Below are 20124 nucleotides of genomic sequence, written 5' to 3'. Positions count from 1 at the left end.
GGGGACTCTGTTTTTGAGGCACCAGAGACTGAACATCCTCCCCTATGTACCTCCCCAGGCCTTACTGTTGTTGTGAAGGAGGATGAGGGCCATGTTCTGAAACTGGCCATCCCTGAGGTCCTACCTGAGTCGGATAAACAGAACCAACCACTAGTACCAGAGCCACCTTCAGAGGTTGGTACATTCCACTCCTCTAATACTAAAGCTAGCCTTTGGCTGTGAGAAAGGGTTAGGGTTAGTGATACATTCAGTACATTCAGTGTTTTTGAAGTGAATCACTTCCCTTAACATGTCTTGTCCTTCAGAAGCAGAAGAGGGCACCCCACAAGCGGGGGCCACCCGGCCTGCAGAACCGTCTGCAAAAGAAAGGCACCGGGTCAGATATCCAGGTGGAGGAGAATCCGATTCAAGAAGCAAAGAAAGCTGACAAAGGAAAGGGAGAGAAGCCACTTGTTAAGTAAGACTAGTCTCTAATCAGAGGAGATGACTAATGGATAATGGAAGTCCATTTATCTCTGATACATAAGCCTTTATTGCATGCATGGGTTAGGGAAGCGATGGTGAGGAGTACTCTGACTAGAAACTAAAACTCTGTTCCAAACATATAAACATGTTTTCTGGTCTTCTCATCTTGACCGACACCTATGTGTGTTTAATAGGCGTGGGGCCTTGATTGAGGCTGACCAAGCCACTGAAGGAGGAACTGCCAAGGAAGCAGAGAACAAGGTGGCTGTCCCAGCGGTTGAGCAAGAGGACCATTCACACGAGCCAGGTCTGTACCATGTCTCTGCCACTTGTGTGTGTGTGTGCAAACCCTCCATAGCCCACCCTTCATGACCATTAACAACAGTTGTTTATTAAGAACGAGTTGAGTTTGATAGAGGGCAACTAGCGCTTTGAGAGGAAATGTGCATGGTCTGAAAGAGATTTAGTTATTTGAAATAGAAGTAATTCATTTATAATTCTTTAGATGGTAGTTAATTATCTTGGCGTGTGTGTTTCAGAATTCGATAGGCTTGAGGCAGTACGAGATGCTTTCAGACATGCGTGGAAGGGATACAAAGAGTTTGCCTGGGGCCAAGATGAGCTGAGGCCCATCTCTAAGTCTTATGGAGAGTGGTTTGGCCTGGGCTTGACCCTGATTGATGCCCTGGACACCATGTGGATCCTCAACCTCAGAGAAGGTACTTCAGTGTTTCCCCTAGGATTTTTTTACAGCAGCGATGGCAAAGTTGGATGTTTTTAAAGCTAATTTCCTGCAATTCTACACATTTTGCCATGGAGCAGAGAGAAATGTGATCAAAGATATGTATCTCCATTATCTTTTCAACATACTTTATATCTGGTTTTAGTCGTTTTAAGTTGACACCGATTTTTTTTTTGCCCGCCCCTAAAATTACCCCTTCCCCCCCAAAGAAAATATATATACAGTATATTATTATTATATAAATCATATATTATTATATTACATTATAATTATATACCGTATATTATTATATAAATTGTTTATTTAATTTGGCGGCCACAATTTAGCAGCGCCACTGCTGAATGCATATAGGGAAAACGCTACTTATATTCATGATCCAACTTTTCTTTGTATCTGCTATATCATAGAGTTTACATGGAGTTAGACCACTAAAGTTGTGGTTGGTCTCTTTTGGACAGAGTTTGAGGAGGCTAAGACCTGGGTGTCAACGGAGCTCTCCTTCAATAAGAACGTTGATGTGAACCTTTTTGAGAGCACCATCCGTATCCTGGGCGGCTTGCTGAGCACTTACCATCTGACTGGAGATGCTCTGTTCCTGGACAAGGCTGTGAGTCACATGCAGACAGAGAGACATGCAGACAGAGAGCTGGCTATTACTGCTGCTGGGCCTCTGACATTTCCTCTTCCACTCCTTCTGCCTCTCAAAGACCCTTTCATGGGATACTGCTAGGTCTTATGAGTTCTTTCGTGAAATAACTTGTTTTTCTGTGGGAGGGGGTCTGGCTAGGGAAACATATTGATCGGCCTTCTGTTGTTCTTTTGATGACCTTGCAGAAAGATATAGGAACGAGGTTAATGCCTGCTTTCAACACCCCGTCCAAGATCCCCTACTCAGATGTGAACATTGGGAAGGGTACGGCCCACCCCCCTCGATGGACGTCGGACAGCACTGTTGCTGAGGTCACCAGCATCCAGCTAGAGTTTAGGGAGCTGAGTCGCCTCACTCAGGACACACGCTACCGGGTAATATTCACAAGCAATGTTCTCGTGAAAGGACTCGATTAATGTCAGCCTTCTGGACAACGTTTGATTCCACCGCACTTTATCAATAATCTCTGACAACACTTTAAGATAGAATCCTTAGTTGCTACATCAATTTCTGGACTTATAGATTAATGATGTATACGTAATTTGATTATTGAAAAAGATAACTTATAAATGTCTTACTTATTATTCCATCAGAACCCCCAAATATAAGCTTGCTTTACTCCAATGTTTGTACATAAAGAAGAAGTAAACAAACACTGTATATCCTCAACATGATTAAAACAATAATTTTCCTTGCATCCATAGCTCTGTCTATGAATTTGAGTGGTTACATTTCCCCAGGTGCATTCCTCAGCTTTGTACCAAAACAGAAGCAGGGTGACTGCTTTGTTAGTGATTCATTTACGGATTCTAGCTTTAACTTACATATCCCCCCCCACCTCCTTTCTCATCCAGGCTGCAGTGGATAAGGTCATGCAAAAAGTCCACAAGCTGGAAGGGAAGCAGGACGGCCTCGTCCCCATGTTCATCAACACCAATAGCGGCCAGTTCACCCATCTGGGGGTCTTCACCCTGGGCGCACGAGCAGATAGCTACTACGAATACCTCCTTAAACAGTGGATACAGGGAGGCCAGAAGGAGACAGAGTGAGTTGGAGTGGGTTTTCTCAACACTTTTCCTGTCTACTTTTCTCGAGGCTGTCATGAGGTTGAGGCTGACACTAATTCACAGAGTCAGGTCTAGCCACTAGATTCCTACTCATCTTGTCTAGGCTCCCTGCTAAGTACTGGAGGCAGGCAGCAGAGTTGTCGCTGTTTTAGCTTGCTGTCGTGTTTGACAGTCCTAAGCTTGATCTCCTCAGCTCCCTTGATGTAACTGACACGACTTAAACAGCCCGTCTCTCTGTTACCTGCAATTCTGTGTGGATGTGGCTGAATGGCTGTATGCCGTGTCAGGCTGTGCACAAGACTATTCATGACTGTCTGGTAATATTTGCTTAACTTCATGCACAACTAGGTCTTCAGAGCTACTTTATAAAACATGTATCCTCCGTTGGAACAGCTCTCCCAGACCCAGCGCAGCTTGAGGACAGATTTGGTTCTTGTGCTATGTTTAAAGTACTTGTTTGAAATTGTATTTTTATTTCATTGGCTCAGTGCTCTATCAGTTGGCGTTGACACTAGATTCTATGGGACACTTATCAAACAATAATAGTAAAAGTACCATTCAGCTGATGTTTCTCAGTATTTGTACAGTTATTAGCCATATTCCTTTGTCAAGCCAGTCGTGTTTTTATACAGAGCAGTACACATGGACTGGTGGAGGTACTGGTCCAAAGTGTTTGGCTGTAATGCTGTGTCTGTGCGTGTGTTTGGCTGTAATGCTGTGTCTGTGCGTGTGTTTGGCTGTAATGCTGTGTCTGTGCGTGTGTTTGGCTGTAATGCTGTGTCTGTGCGTGTGTTTGGCTGTAATGCTGTGTCTGTGCGTGTGTTTGGCTGTAATGCTGTGTCTGTGCGTGTGTTTGGCTGTAATGCTGTGTCTGTGCGTGTGTTTGGCTGTAATGCTGTGTCTGTGCGTGTGTTTGGCTGTAATGCTGTGTCTGTGCGTGTGTTTGGCTGTAATGCTGTGTCTGTGCGTGTGTTTGGCTGTAATGCTGTGTCTGTGCGTGTGTTTGGCTGTAATGCTGTGTCTGTGCGTGTGTTTGGCTGTAATGCTGTGTCTGTGCGTGTGTTTGGCTGTAATGCTGTGTCTGTGCGTGTGTTTGGCTGTAATGCTGTGTCTGTGCGTGTGTTTGGCTGTAATGCTGTGTCTGTGCGTGTGTTTGGCTGTAATGCTGTGTCTGTGCGTGTGTTTGGCTGTAATGCTGTGTCTGTGCGTGTGTTTGGCTGTAATGCTGTGTCTGTGCGTGTGTTTGGCTGTAATGCTGTGTCTGTGCGTGTGTTTGGCTGTAATGCTGTGTCTGTGCGTGTGTTTGGCTGTAATGCTGTGTCTGTGCGTGTGTTTGGCTGTAATGCTGTGTCTGTGCGTGTGTTTGGCTGTAATGCTGTGTCTGTGCGTGTGTTTGGCTGTAATGCTGTGTCTGTGCGTGTGTTTGGCTGTAATGCTGTGTCTGTGCGTGTGTTTGGCTGTAATGCTGTGTCTGTGCGTGTGTTTGGCTGTAATGCTGTGACTGCGTGTGTTTGGCTGTAATGCTGTGTCTGTGCGTGTGTTTGGCTGTAATGCTGTGACTGCGTGTGTTTGGCTGTAATGCTGTGTCTGTGCGTGTGTTTGGCTGTAATGCTGTGTCTGTGCGTGTGTTTGGCTGTAATGCTGTGTCTGTGCGTGTGTTTGGCTGTAATGCTGTGACTGCGTGTGTTTGGCTGTAATGCTGTGTCTGTGCGTGTGTTTGGCTGTAATGCTGTGACTGCGTGTGTTTGGCTGTAATGCTGTGACTGCGTGTGTTTGGCTGTAATGCTGTGACTGCGTGTGTTTGGCTGTAATGCTGTGTCTGTGCGTGTGTTTGGCTGTAATGCTGTGTCTGTGCGTGTGTTTGGCTGTAATGCTGTGTCTGTGCGTGTGTTTGGCTGTAATGCTGTGTCTGTGCGTGTGTTTGGCTGTAATGCTGTGTCTGTGCGTGTGTTTGGCTGTAATGCTGTGTGTTTGGCTGTAATGCTGTGTCTGTGCGTGTGTTTGGCTGTAATGCTGTGTCTGTGCGTGTGTTTGGCTGTAATGCTGTGTCTGTGCGTGTGTTTGGCTGTAATGCTGTGTCTGTGCGTGTGTTTGGCTGTAATGCTGTGTCTGTGCGTGTGTTTGGCTGTAATGCTGTGTCTGTGCGTGTGTTTGGCTGTAATGCTGTGTCTGTGCGTGTGTTTGGCTGTAATGCTGTGTGTTTGGCTGTAATGCTGTGTCTGTGCGTGTGTTTGGCTGTAATGCTGTGTCTGTGCGTGTGTTTGGCTGTAATGCTGTGTCTGTGCGTGTGTTTGGCTGTAATGCTGTGTCTGTGCGTGTGTTTGGCTGTAATGCTGTGTGTTTGGCTGTAATGCTGTGTCTGTGCGTGTGTTTGGCTGTAATGCTGTGTCTGTGCGTGTGTTTGGCTGTAATGCTGTGTCTGTGCGTGTGTTTGGCTGTAATGCTGTGTCTGTGCGTGTGTTTGGCTGTAATGCTGTGTCTGTGCGTGTGTTTGGCTGTAATGCTGTGTCTGTGCGTGTGTTTGGCTGTAATGCTGTGTCTGTGCGTGTGTTTGGCTGTAATGCTGTGTGTTTGGCTGTAATGCTGTGTCTGTGCGTGTGTTTGGCTGTAATGCTGTGTCTGTGCGTGTGTTTGGCTGTAATGCTGTGTCTGTGCGTGTGTTTGGCTGTAATGCTGTGTGTTTGGCTGTAATGCTGTGTCTGTGCGTGTGTTTGGCTGTAATGCTGTGTCTGTGCGTGTGTTTGGCTGTAATGCTGTGTCTGTGCGTGTGTTTGGCTGTAATGCTGTGTCTGTGCGTGTGTTTGGCTGTAATGCTGTGACTGCGTGTGTTTGGCTGTAATGCTGTGACTGCGTGTGTTTGGCTGTAATGCTGTGACTGCGTGTGTTTGGCTGTAATGCTGTGTCTGTGCGTGTGTTTGGCTGTAATGCTGTGTCTGTGTGTGTGTTTGGCTGTAATGCTGTGTCTGTGCGTGTGTTTGGCTGTAATGCTGTGTGTTTGGCTGTAATGCTGTGTCTGTGCGTGTGTTTGGCTGTAATGCTGTGTCTGTGCGTGTGTTTGGCTGTAATGCTGTGTCTGTGCGTGTGTTTGGCTGTAATGCTGTGTGTTTGGCTGTAATGCTGTGTCTGTGCGTGTGTTTGGCTGTAATGCTGTGTCTGTGCGTGTGTTTGGCTGTAATGCTGTGTCTGTGCGTGTGTTTGGCTGTAATGCTGTGTCTGTGCGTGTGTTTGGCTGTAATGCTGTGTCTGTGCGTGTGTTTGGCTGTAATGCTGTGTCTGTGCGTGTGTTCTCCATTAATGCTGTGACTGTGCGTGTGTTCTCCATTGCTTGGCTGTAAAGCTGTGACTGTGTTCTTCAGATTGCTGGAGGATTACCTGCAGGCCCTAGAGGGAGTGAAGAAGAACCTGCTTAAGAAGTCATCTCCTAACAGCCTGACCTTCGTAGGGGAGCTGTCCCATGGTCAGTTCAGCCCCAAAATGGTTAGTATACGAACTATGCACACCAGATGAGTGTGGGTGAAAGAGCTGATGTTTTCTCTAAATCAACGGAACCTCAAGATTTTCTTTGAGGGAGGTTTGCACCCTGTTTAAGGTTGGGCATTTGAAGCCCAGTTTCACCCAATACTTAAATGTTATCGCTTTGATGAGTCAAGCAAGGCTGTCAACTCCTAACCAGCTGTAGTTCCAGTCTTTTCCATTAAAAGATTGTGGGCTCTATTCTGCAACATGGACATTCTATTGCTCCACTGACTCCCCAACCCTGTCTGTCAGGACCACCTGGTGTGTTTCCTCCCTGGGACCCTGGCTCTAGGGGCCCACCATGGCCTGCCAGCCGACCACATGGAGCTGGCCAAGCAGCTGATGGAGACCTGCTACCAGATGTATGCCCAGATGGAGACTGGCTTGAGCCCTGAGATCGTCCACTTCAACATGCACGAGGGAAGTATCAGAGATGTAGACGTCAAGGTGGGTATACAGGGGTGTGCACTTCCCCTGCAGAGATATTATTAAACGATACACTACTGAAGTATAGTTGGGTTTCTGACCCTTTTATTTTACTGCTGTGAAGTTTTTCATGGATATGGTCAATTTCCTATGTGATTGTTTCTCGTGTGTGTCTATCTGTCCTCTTCTCAGCTTGCAGACAGACACAACCTCCTTCGCCCTGAGACGGTGGAGAGCTTGTTTTATCTGTACAGGTTCACCAAGGACAGGAAGTACAGAGACTGGGGCTGGGAGATCCTCCAGAACTTCAACAAGTACACCAAGGTGAGAGAACACAGTCACTACCCAGCCTAGACTACTGTTAGTAAATTAACTAGCCTGGTCTCAGATCTGTTTGACGTGACAAGGACCATAGGAGTTGGCAAGAGGGCACAAACTGATCTGAAATCAGGCTACAGAGAAATGCAATGAGATATTCAGTATGTGGTTATTAAGTGAGTATTTCCCCAGAGATTACAGATCCTTCTCTTATAGCGTGTGTTATATTGGTCTGTCTCCCTTCAGGTTTCTACTGGTGGCTACACATCTATCAACAACGTCCGGGACCCAGAGTACCCCAGCCCCCGGGACAAGATGGAGAGTTTCTTCCTGGGGGAGACTCTCAAGTACTTCTACCTGCTGTTCTCAGATGACCCGGAGCTGGTCAGTCTGGACAAGTATGTGTTCAACACAGAGGCCCACCCCCTGCCCATCTGGCCTTCTGCTGAGTGAGCGATACACCAGCCAAGTCAACGGGATCCATGCACTACCGTTCAGAAGTCTGGGGTCACTTAGAAATGTCCTTGTTTTAAGGAAAAGATTTTTTTTGTCCATTTAAATTAACATCAAATTGATCAGAAATACAGTGTAGACATTGTTAATGTTGTAAATGACTATTGTAGCTGGAAACGGACAATTTATTTTTATGGAATATCTACATTTTTATTTTTATTTTTTTATTTCACCTTTTATTTAACCAGGTAGGCTAGTTGAGAACAAGTTCTCATTTACAACTGCGACCTGGCCAAGATAAAGCATAGCAGTGTGAACAGACAACAACCGAGTTACACATGGAGTAAACAAACAAGTCAATAACACAGTAGAAAGAAAGAAAAAAAAGAGTCTATAAACATTTGTGTGCAAAAGGCATGTGAGGTAGGCAAATAATTACAATTTAGCAGATTAACACTGGTGTGATAAATTATCAGATGGTCATGTGCAGGTAGAGATACTGGTGTGCAAAAGAGCAGAAAATTAAATAAATAAAAACAGTATGGGGATGAGGTAGGTAAATTGGGTGGGCTATTTACCGATGGACTATGTACAGCTGCATAGGTGTACAACAGTGAAGAGGTGACTCCGGGATGAAGGCCTTTATAGGCAGAGTTGCAAAGAAAAAGCCGTATCTCAGACTGGCCAATAAAAAGAAAAGATTAAGATGGGCAAAAGAACACAGACACTGGACAGAGGACCTCCTCCTAGTAGGCCAGCATCCCGGAGTTGCCTATTCACTGTTGGCGTTGAGACTGGTGTTTTGCGGGTACTATTTAATGAAGCTGCCAGTTGAGGACTTGAGGCGTCTTTCTCAAACTAGACACTCTAATGTACTTGTCCTCTTGCTCAGTTGTGCAACGGGGCATCCCACTCCTTTTTCTATTCTGGTTAGAGCCAGTTTGCGCTGTTCTGTGAAGGTGGTAGTTGTACACAGCGTTGTGTTAGATCTTCAGTTTCTTGGCAGTTTCTCGCATGGAATAGCCTTCATTTCTCAGAACAAGATTGGACTGATGAGTTTCAGAAAGTGTTTTGTTTCTGGCCATTTTGCGCCTGTAATCGAACCAGGAATGCTCAACTAGTCTAAAGAAGGCCAGGTTTATTGCTTCTTTTAATAAGCACAACATTTTTATAGCTGTGTTAACATAATTGCATAAGAGTGTTTTAAAAACTTGGCACGTTGTGTTAGCTAATCCATTGGAACACAGGAGTGATGGTTGCTGATAATGGGCCTCTGTACGTTTATGTAGATATTTCATAAAGAATTTGCCATTTCCAGCTACAATAGTAATTTACAACATTAACAATGTCTAGACTGTACTTCTGATCAATTTGTTATTTTAATGGACAAAAAATGTGCTGTTATTTAAACAAAAACAAGGACATTTCTAAGTGACCCCAACCTTTTTGAACAGTAGTGTAGATACAGAAATACATCACAGCTCAGGGCTTGGCTAACACCAAGATATCTCATTGCTCATTTTGATATATCTGTGACTCAAGTTTGGGTTGGTTTACCCTCTCACAACTGCAAAACTCTGGAAAAATGGCAAATTTAAAATAAAAAGGCCGTAATTGTTTGTTAAATGATTGTAATAGCCATGGTGGAATGACAGCAGTGCTAGGGTGAGAGAGAGGCACAGTAGCCTTGATATTTATTTAAAATGTTCTCTGTTCTCACCACATTGCTGGTGCGGAGTCTGTCTGTCCTCTGATAATGAGTTGTTTACTCTGAAGGAAGAGTGGAAAACATGAGCCAGCCAACCTGTGTAGTTGGCTAATTGTGGTTATTTTGTCCACCAACACTAGAGAATGGGATGAGTGTGACTGAACTCCAAGCTGTCTTAGGCAGAAGTCCAAGAGGAAGTGGAGGTGACACATTAATGGGCTTTACAGGAAATGACATAGCATTGGGATGAAACTTCCTGTGTCCCTGGATCATGTCACTCTCCAGTTTCTCAATCACATTCTTAAGAAATTATTTATATAAAACAATATTTAATGTTAAAATCATGTCAGGCATAGAACAATCTAGTTTACTTGCATACTGTGCACCTTTTTGTGTATGGGGACAACAAGCACTTATTGTTGAATTTCCTTGAGTTTGACTGACTCCGCTGCTATTATCTTTAAAGAATGTCAGTTTTCCTATTTTTTTATTTGTCATCATTCCTGTTGTGTGGCATCAAATTAGGGCAAGCTAGTGTGAACACTTGGGTAGTTTAGTTATACAAATATATTTGTGAGATTAAGCTGAATTTAGTCCATATAATTTGAATTGATTTGTAGTGTGTTATACTATATCTGGATAGACTGAATTGTAAATGTGGATTATGCCACAGAAACTGGAGTAGCAGTAGAACTGGTCCTGGTTTCCTAAAAGCATGTTAAGTTCGTTAAAACCATAGGATCCTAACGATGAACTTAGCCTTAACATGCTTTTGGGAAACAGGGCCCTGGGCTGTAGATCCTATACTTCACCATCATTCCTGTAAATAGCTATATTGAATGTTATGATGTACACTTTCACTCAGATTCTATTGAGACCAAACTCAACATCTTAAGTGTGAAATGTAGTTTTCTTCCCCGTTTCAATGTTCAGCTGTCCCCTCCTTTAGTGTTTCACTTGTGCCTTCAACGTTGCTCTGGACAACATTATGAAACTCTTTGGACATATTCATGTTTTGTTATTGAAATGTACATAGTTGATGTGAATAGTTGTGCAAAGATGTGTATTTGTTACATAATCATGGTGTGATTTTGAAATAAGGAATGTCATTTTCCAACTGTCCAACCATTTGCTGGGTATACTTCCATAACTCTCACTGTGTATAGACTTACAGTATATATCATGAAACTAAGGGCTCTGCTTCCGATCCCTTTTTCACATCTCTGCTCAGTTAATATATACTGCTGCTCATTTCTGATTCCTTTTTTAAAAATCCTTCAGCTGGATCCTAAACTTTTCTACACCAAAGATATCCTAGTTATTAAAATAACTGGAATCTGGAATTATTCTACATTCATCATTCTGTTAAGAATGACAATAAGCCATTTCCCTATTTTATAACAATGTAAATGATGCTATTGGGAGATTTTGATACAGCATCTGAAGTCAGCTGCTGCCTACTCTCTGTTAACCAAGGTCAGAGATATTGTCATGGTTAAGGGCTGGATTCAATCCGTATCGTGGAAGATCCGTCTTATAGCACGGTAGAAATTTAAAGGCAATGTTACCACATTCGTGGAGACCGCATTCACGTAATCGCTGCATGTCGGCTCAATCACAAATGACCTTTACATTTTAGCACGAATCTGCCACGATATGGATTAAATCCAGCTGTTCTGACTCACTCAGCCCACAAGCTGTGGAGAACTTTTATTTCAAACCACTAATACCATATGAAATAAGCCTACCCAACTGGAACCTCAAGGGAAAATAAGGCCTAGATTCAATCAGATTGTGTTAACCGGCGATAGCTGATGTTTTGGCATGTCCGAGGTGTCAAATTGGTGAGCAGCTGCCTTGATCATTCACAAAGCCACACCCGCCCTACTCCTGTTAGAAATTCAGACCAAGAAAGTGTAGGCTATAAAGAAACACTGCAATTGAAAATCATTCAACAAAATTAGGATTTTTAGCAGCCTAATGGAGGTGTAGATTACATCTCACATGCCCGTGTTTCAACTTGTAAACAAGGCTGTATGGGCTTTCACTTAATGCGACGTCCGATTTAGGCAATGCCAGAAGCCGCTTGTGGATTTGACAGCTCTAGTGCAGTTCCACCTGACACCACCAAAACAACACCTATGCTGATGTCGGCCAAAGCAGATCTGATTTAATCATTTTTATTGCAATTTTGTAGACATTTGCAATCAATATCAAATTGGTGAGAATCTGCATTTCAATGAAACTATGCGCCTGTGTCATTTGCAATACTGTGTATTTTGGGACACCTTGTGTGTTATGACCCTGCAACATCAGTGACTCAGCTGGAAAGTAGTACACCCATGTCGACTGAACTGTTTTTCAACTTGGGAATGAACATGCTAAACCAAGAGCTGGGGGCTAATGGGACCAGTGTTTGGTTCTGGGTCTACAAAACTGTCTAAATCATGAAATTACAAAATGTGCCACAATGTCACTTGGTTTACAATAAAACTATGGACCTGCTTTAAATTTGTATAAATGTCAAGATTAAAATACTTTATTGAACAACCTTTTACAACTGTCAATCATTAAAATCCACGTTGAAGGCATTTCCTCTCCATTTTCACCCACTGAGCGATGGTGTCGGACTCCATCTTACGGGCCTTTATAACGGATGCCGGATCAGCATCATTGGCCTCTCTGTGAAATAACATTAGCGTTGAAATGCAGCCATTCCCATGTGGTGATACTGTATAAGAGACTAATATTATAGCACAAATAATTGTATACTGTGTGAATTTACAGTAGTTGAGTGGAAGAAAGTCAAGTGAAATTTCTAATCATAAGTTCTCTCACCTCAGGTCCAAATGGTGAGCCCCCTCTGAGATGTTGATTGCAATCAGTGATGAGCTCAAGGACTTTCTCACCTACAGAACATGAATCTTACAAGTTAGACAGACTGAATGTATCACTGGCTATGTTTAGACAGGCAGCCAATTATGATAATTGTTTCCACTTATTGGTCTTTTGACCAATCAGATAAGAAAAAGATCTGATGTGATTGGTCAAAAGACCAACTAGTGGCAAAAATATCAGAATTAGGCTGCCTGTGTAAACACAGCCACTGATGAATAGCATTTACAATGTGAGGGTTTAGAAAAGTAGCACTCAAATACATTTGAGTCAGATTAGAGGTCGACCGATTATGATTTTTCAATACCGATTATTGGAGGCCCAAAAAAGTTGATACCGATTTTTATTTATAATAATGACAATTAACATAATACATCAAAATCAATTTAGCCTCAAATAAATCATGCAAAACCAAAGTGTTGGAGAAGAAAGTAATATGTGCCATGTAAAAATGTGTGCCATGTAAAAAAGCTAACGTTTAAGTTCCTTGCTCAGAACATGAGAAAGTTGGTGGCTCCTTTTAACATGAGACTTCAATATTCCAAGGTAAGAGGTTTTAGGTTGAAGTTAATATAGTATTTATAGGACTATTTCTCTCTATACCATTTGTATTTCATATACCTTTGACTATTGGATGTTCTTATATGTTCACTAGAGCGTTGGACTAGTAACCGGAAGGTTGCAAGTTCAAACCCCCGAGCTGACAAGGTACAAATCTGTCGTTCTGCCCCTGAACAGGCAGTTAACCCACTGTTTCTAGGCCGTCATTGAAAATAAGAATTTGTTCTTAACTGACTTGCCTGGTTAAATAAAGGTTAAAATAGTATTGCCAGCAACAGTATAGCTTCCGTCCCCCTGGGCTCGAAGCAGGAACACTTGAAGCATCGTTACTCATCGCTCCACAAAAGCCGCCAAATCTAAAAGCGAGTGACGTTTGAAACGATATTAGCGCACACCCAGCTAACTAGGCTGATAGGCTTGAAGTCATAAACAGCGCTGTTTTTGCGAAGAGCTGCTGGCAAAATGCACGAAAGTGCCTGTTTGAATGAATGATTACGGGCCTGCTGCTGCTCAGTCAGACTGCTCTATCAAATCAGACTTAATTATAACATAACACACAGATATACAAGCCTTTGGTCATTCATATGGTCGAATCCGGAACTATCATTTCGAAAACAAAACGTTTATTATTTCAGTGAAATACGGAACCGTTCGGTATTTTATCTAACGGGTGGCATCCCTAAGTCTAAATATTCTTGTTACATTGCACAACCTTCAATGTTATGTCATAATTACATAAAATTCTGGCAAATTAGTTCGCAGGCAGCCCAAACTGTTGCATATACCCTGACTCTGCGTGCAATGAACGCAAGAGAAATGACACAAGTTCACCTGGTTAATATTGCCTGCTAAACTGGATTAGTAGTTATAACTAGTGATTATGATTGATAGTTTTTTATAAGATAAGTTTAATGCTAGCTAGCAATTTACCTTGGCGTCTACTGCATTCGTGTAACAGGCAGGCTACTCGTGGAGTGCAATGGTTAGAGCGTTGGACTAGTTAACTGTGCGGTTGCAAGATTGAATCCCCTGAGCTGACATGGTGAAAATCTGTCGTTCTGCCCCTGAACAAGGCAGTTAACCCACCGTTCCTAGACCGTCATTGAAAATAAGAATGTGTTAACTGACTTTCCTAGTTAAATAAAGGTATAATTATTCTTTTTTTTTTATTGGAAATCGGCTCCCAAAAATACCGATTTCCGATTGTTATGAAAACTTGAAATCGGCCCTAATTAATCGGCCATTCCCATTAATCGGTCGACCTCTAATTCAGATCTTACCCCTCCATTTGCCCATGGGTCCAGATCTCCATTGGAGAAAATTATGTTGCTGGCCGTGGAGAGGGCTGATCGAGACAACCAGAAACAAAGAACAAACATCACTGAGGAAACTATGGAAATATCAAGCAGACAAGGGTGGCCCTAGAGAGAAGTGGCCCTGTATGGCTACATTGATAGAGCTTGTAATGCCAGGATTGTATGGTTTGATGCCCGCTGGGGCCACTCATACAAGAAATGTATGCATGCATAATTAAGTCGCTTTGGATAAAAGCATCTGCTAAATGGTAATAAGGGTTCAAGAAACAAGCCCTGTGTACTGTATGGGAATTTCAGATGAGCAAAGTAGCACACTAACAAAGTCAATTATTTAAGGTGTACATACAGTGGGGCAAAGAAGTATTTAGTCAGCCACCAATTGTGCAAGTTTTCCCACTTAAAAAGATGAGAGAGGCCTGTAATTTTCATCATAGGTACACTTCAACTATGACAGACAAAATGAGAAAAAGAATCCAGAAAAATCACATTGTAGGATTTTTAATGAATTTCTTTGCAAATTATGGTGGAAAATAAGTATTTGGTCACCTACAAACAAGCAAGATTTCTGGCTCTCACAGACCTGTAACAACTTCTTTAAGAGGCTCCTCTGTCCTCCACTTGTTACCTGTATTAATGGCACCTGTTTGAACTTATCAGTATAAAAGACACCTGTCCACAACCTCAAACAGTCACACTCCAAACTCCACTATGGCCAAGACCAAAGTGTTGTCAAAGGACACCAGAAACAAAATTGTAGACCTGCACCAGGCTGGGAAGACTGAATCTGCAATAGGTAAGCAGCTTGGTTTGAAGAAGTCAACTGTGGGAGCAATTATTAGGAAATGGAAGACATACAAGACTACTGATAATCTCCCTCGATCTGGGGCTCCACGCAAGATCTCACCCCGTGGGGTCAAAATGATCACAAGAAAGGTGAGCAAAAATCCCAGAACCACACAGGGGGACCTAGTGAATGACCTGCAGAGAGCTGGGACCAAAGTAACAAAGCCTACCATCAGTAACACACTACGCCGCCAGGGACTCATCCTGCAGTGCCAGACGTGTCCCCCTGCTTAAGCCAGTACATGTCCAGGCCCGTCTGAAGTTTGCTAGAGAGCATTTGGATGATCCAGAAGAAGATTGGGAGAATGTCATATGGTCAGATGAAACCAAAATTTGGTAAAAACTCAACTCAACATGTTTGGAGGACAAAGTATGCTGAGTTGCATCCAAAGAACACCATACCGACTGCGAAGCATGGAGGTGGAAACATCATGCTTTGGGGCTGTTTTTCTGCAAAGGGACCAGGACGACTGATCCGTGTAAAGGAAAGGATGAATGGGGCCATGTATTTTGAGTGAAAACCTCCTTCCATCAGCAAGGGCATTGAAGATGAAACGTGGCTGGGTCTTTCAGCATGACAATGATCCCAAACACACCGCCCAGGCAACAAAGGAGTGGCTTCGTAAGAAGCATTTCAAGGTCCTGGATTGGCCTAGCCAGTCTCCAGATCTCAACCCCATATAACATCTTTGGAGGGAGTTGAAAGTCCGTGTTTCCCAGCAACAGCCCCAAAACATCACTGCTCTAGAGGAGATCTGCATGGAGGAATGGGCCAAAATACCAGCAACAGTGTGTGAAAACCTTGTGAAGACTTACAGAAAACGTTTGACTTCTGTCATTGCCAACAAAGGGTATATAACAAAGTATTGAGATAAACTTTGTTATTGACCAAATACTTATTTTCCACCATAATTTGCAAATAAATTCATTAAAAATCGTACAATGTGATTTCCTTAAATTTTTTTTCTCATTTTGTCTGTCATAGTAGAAGTGTACATATGATACAAATTACAGGCCTCGCTCATCTTTTTAAGTGGGAGAACTTGCACAATTGGTGGCTGACTAAATACTTTTTTGCCCCACTGCAGTTAGCATCTGTAGCTGTGGTGATTAGGGGGGCAGCTCTTACCATCACCCCAAAATTGGGTTTTGAGCCAGCCAGGTCGGGGGATCACCCCCCAGCGCTTGGAGCAGTATTGTTCCCTCTGTTTCTCAGTGAAGGGCATAAGAGGGAACATGTCACTCACATTGTTGCTCTCATAGCACATCTCAATCTCTGTGCAGGCCTGAAAGAGAAGACATCAGTCTTTGTGAAAACATTTCCATAATTATTCCATTTTCAGTAGCTCTGCTTAGTTTTCCAACTTGATGAGCAAAGAACAAATGGTAATAGCTTGGTGATGTATACTGTACCTGGTAGTCCCAGGCCAGGCTATTGAAGCCCAGTCCACAGCCAGTTGGGTCAGCACATTCCACATACAGGGTGTAGAGGTCAAAGCAGGTCAGATCTCCTGTAGAGTTGTACACTATTCCTGTAGATTTGGCATTACATCAACTACATATTACAACATGCCAGTTGCTGGTAGACCTAACATTGCATCTTCATATGGAATTGTGAGCACCTGCGATACAGAGCATCAATAATAAAGGGATTTCTGGGTTGATTGGGTATATGGTTTATAATGATTCTGCCTGAGGAGCAGCTGGAGGATGTGTAGGAGGAGCACCATCTAGTGGAAACTGATATGAAATGCCTCAATGACACAAAAGTCAACTGGCAGAACCCCAGGACTCATGGAGAACTTACTGGGCAGCGCTCTCACCTACTTACCTGCAGTGTCTTTTAGGGCATGCAGCAAATCAGCTCCACCCAACATGGTGTCACAGGCCACCTACAAGCACAGAGTTATCTTCTTAGTTCATCACAAACATAGTATGGGTTGAACAACATAGAAGAGGTGAAATCCCAAAGAGTTGTTATCTGTGAGTAACAGTACCTTGACTGGGTTGGCAGGCATGCTACCCATGAAGTGGGTGCTGTAGGGGTAGTCCAGCATGGCCATGAGTGTGAAGGCATTACGTAAGAGCCCATTCAGCTGGTGGATGTCCTTATACGAGGATGGAGTCTTGCACAGGGAGAACGCTGACTGGATACGGCCATAGTCTGATGTCGGACAAACATGCAAAAGGAGACGACGAGCATTACTGTAATGATGGAAAATCACAGTGCTTTTACAGTGACATACAACCTTATACGTATCAGTGATGACAGTAATACTTTGTAAAGGCACATTCAAATGATGAACCCATTTCTACGGAGGCTTATCAAATTCTATTTGTTACATGTGCCAAATACAACAGGTGTAGTAGCCCTTACAGTGAAATGCCCACTTACAAGCGCTTAACCAACAATGCAGTTAAGAAAAATATGTGTTAAGTAAAACATAAGAAATAAAAATAAAAAGTAACAAATAATTTCAACAACAACAGTAAAATAACAATAGCAAGTCCATATACACTGGTTAGCTGAGGTAATATGTACATTTAGGTAGAGTTAAAGTGACTATGCATAGATAAACAGAATATCAGCACGTAAAAAACATGGGGGTGGGGATGCAAATAGTCTGGGTAGCCATTTGATTAGCTGTTCAGGACTCTTATGGCTTGGGGGTAGAATCTGTTGAGAAGCCTTTTGGACCTAGACTCGGCACTCCGGTGCATGTGTAAAGGATGCCACGCTGCTTTCTTAGCTAATATCGCTTCCTCCTGATTCGGCACATACCAAGGCTCGAACCGAGGACCTCTGCCTCGCAAACACACGTGACCGCCAATCTAAAGCATATTAAGTCGTGCCACAGAAAAGCTAGCTATTCAGCAGCGCAAGTAGAGACACTTCAGGTTGAGGAGTGAGTTTCACAGATCCCTATTTGCTACACATGCAGACTTTACCTTCTATTTGAGCCAAGTCTTGCAGCCTCTGGAACGCCCCTCTTACAGCATCCCTACACTCTGGGGCATAGTTCTCAAAATCCTACACACACACACACACACACACACACACACACACACACACACACACACACACACACACACAAAAATGTGGTAATGTTAACAGAGAAATGTAAAAATCAAGAATGTAGAAAATCTAGAATGTTGGTCACTACAATCAAGAGACAAAATAGACCAGCTAATGTGAGACTATCTACTGTACATCTGAACTTACAGATGTGACATCCTGGAAAAACTGTTTTGATTCCCCCATCCCTGCAGTAGACAGGATGGGAGCGCTGGCAGCCAGAGCCCCTGCTACAATGTTTGGGTACCTCAGTCTCATGTAGACTGACAACATTCCTCCATAACTGAAGGCGAGAGAGAGAAGACAACCTTTGTATGAGAGACTGGCCTCTTATCTCTACTGAAGTTGATGATGTCATTGTCTCATTGAGATTCTGTCTGATACTTTGGAAGAACAGAATTGGGAATTAATTGGATATGTAAAGAAAATATTATGCCTTCATTGTGGGAAAAGACATTTGGAACCACAATAAATTTTTTATCTAAAAGCATAGAGTTTGCTTTGTAACATTTTTAATGAAACATATTGGAATATTGGACCTTATTGGAACTTGCATTTAGCTACAAATAATACAAATGACAGATTTCAGATCACTGAAACCAATACTGAAATCATTCAATAGACATTTGGTTTCCAATTGCCTGTAATAAAGCTCTTACCTTCCACCAAAGACAATGACTGGACATGCGGAGGCTCCTAGCTGCTGTTTCAGTTCTGTGATCATGATAGCATAGTCTGCTAGGGCCTGTTCTACCGTCAGTAACCCAACCTCTGGGATGTTGAACGAGTCCTGGCCAAATGGGAGTGATTTGCCATAGTATCTCTGTGGAGAGAAAAGTGTAACATGAATCAAACATTCAAGGTAACTGTATGCATCATGTTATAGCTAACAGCTCTACTTGAGTGTTTGACTGCTCTGTTCAAGGACATTCTGTAGTCTGGTATGAAAACAACCATAACAGAGAACTGATCTGAGCCTAGTGTCTGAATCCATAAAGCGTCTCAAAGTAGGAGTGCTGATCTAGGATCTGTCCATACAATATTATCCTAGATCAGCAATCCTACTCTGAGACGCTTTGTGAATACGAGGCCAGCCTATTTCTGTGATACGGTTGAGTAACTTCCCCAGTTCTGTCACGATCACAAGCTTCAACATGAACATGTGACACATTATGGCCTCTTCTTACATGCTCAGCAAATATGACCAGAGCTCTTTGCTGTGCTGCCAGCTCTGTGATGAATCCAGAGTTCAGGGCAAACTCCCAGATGTCTCCCTCATTTCCTGTGTAGAAGAAGATGGGTCCAGAACCGCTCTTCCAGTACTCATCTAAAAGGACACAGAGTATGGCAACAGTCAAAAGTGAGCATGCAAGTTGGACTGAATAAGAGAGACCAGCACAAAGTGTGCAAAATAGCAATAGCAATGGATGTTCACCTGTGATTAGGTACCGTTGCTCATAGGTTCCATTGCCCATACTGTTGAAGTTGAAGTGGTCCATTATTTGGGGAAAGTATTTCTCTTTAAACTGGGGTTTTGGGTCAGTGCTGTACCCATGATTCTTGACCTAAAAATAATGTAAAAGCATGAAATGTTCAGAGAAACAAACCTGATATGACTATATTGTAACATCTGAGATCATAAACATGCTAGAGTGAATGAAATATCAGCAGTCTCTCTAGTCTTAGCCATTATGAACAGTCTTAGCCATAACTATGAACACGTGTACTACGAATATAATTTGGTAACTATGAACATCGTTTAAGAAATGCAATGGTTGCTCTTGCATAAAATAACTATAGTTAGCTAGACATACTACCAGCCATGAAACAGACATTAGTAAACCCCAGTAACAGTGAACACTTTGAACGTCTGGGTAAAAAGATTACCTGAAAACGGCTGTGTGTAAGTCCCTGCGTCTCAGAGTAGCGGGAGAGCAAGACAACAACGCAAATAAAACCCCAATTTGTCATATTCAAAAGGCTGTTGGTGAAAGCCTCTGTAAATAACTGTTTCGAAATGTTAATTGTGTAAATCACATGACATAGCTTCCTAACAGCTGATTTTGTTTATTGACCTCTGAACCCAGGC

General features: G+C 42.8%; 2 protein-coding genes across 4 annotated transcripts in view; one reads left to right on the top strand and one right to left on the bottom strand.

The window, feature by feature from the left end:
- Nucleotides 1-11898, top strand: part of man1b1b (mannosidase, alpha, class 1B, member 1b) — a 15015-nt gene extending 3117 nt beyond the window's left edge. For all 3 annotated transcript variants that reach the window (XM_020469908.2, XM_031818914.1, XM_031818913.1), the window contains 11 exons: nt 59-174; nt 306-457; nt 660-772; nt 1005-1184; nt 1666-1814; nt 2042-2230; nt 2711-2901; nt 6280-6400; nt 6692-6886; nt 7058-7189; nt 7430-11898. In XM_020469908.2, coding sequence (XP_020325497.1) covers nt 59-174; nt 306-457; nt 660-772; nt 1005-1184; nt 1666-1814; nt 2042-2230; nt 2711-2901; nt 6280-6400; nt 6692-6886; nt 7058-7189; nt 7430-7636 — 1745 coding nt within the window. In that variant the 3' untranslated portion in view covers nt 7637-11898. The remainder of the gene's footprint in view (nt 1-58; nt 175-305; nt 458-659; nt 773-1004; nt 1185-1665; nt 1815-2041; nt 2231-2710; nt 2902-6279; nt 6401-6691; nt 6887-7057; nt 7190-7429) is intronic.
- Nucleotides 11850-20124, bottom strand: dpp7 (dipeptidyl-peptidase 7). The gene is made up of 13 exons (XM_020469891.2): nt 19923-20124; nt 19471-19600; nt 19223-19362; nt 18695-18858; nt 18183-18318; nt 17909-17990; nt 16957-17123; nt 16791-16851; nt 16373-16491; nt 16089-16245; nt 14081-14145; nt 12183-12253; nt 11850-12026 (listed from the first exon to the last, which is right to left on the bottom strand). The coding sequence occupies exons 1-13, from the start codon at nt 20004-20006 to the stop codon at nt 11915-11917; spliced, it is 1488 nt and encodes a 495-aa protein (XP_020325480.1). The 5' UTR covers nt 20007-20124; the 3' UTR covers nt 11850-11914.

This window comes from Oncorhynchus kisutch, linkage group LG3 (assembly GCF_002021735.2).
Source record: "Oncorhynchus kisutch isolate 150728-3 linkage group LG3, Okis_V2, whole genome shotgun sequence".
In the NCBI taxonomy this organism is placed as follows: Eukaryota; Metazoa; Chordata; class Actinopteri; order Salmoniformes; family Salmonidae; genus Oncorhynchus; species Oncorhynchus kisutch.
Note: the sequence above shows the minus strand (reverse complement) of the source record. Positions and strands in the feature narration are given on the sequence as shown.

Excerpts from the sequence above, each read along its gene's own strand:
- dpp7 (XM_020469891.2), bottom strand. The coding sequence starts at position 20,006 with ATGACAAATTGGGGTTTTATTTGCGTTGTTGTCTTGCTCTCCCGCTAC. Across the intron at positions 18,859-19,222 it reads TGGTCATATTTGCTGAGCAT|AGATACTATGGCAAATCACT; the intron begins GTAAGAAGAGGC and ends TTCTCTCCACAG. Across the intron at positions 16,852-16,956 it reads TGCCTGCCAACCCAGTCAAG|GTGGCCTGTGACACCATGTT; the intron begins GTACTGTTACTC and ends CTGTGCTTGTAG.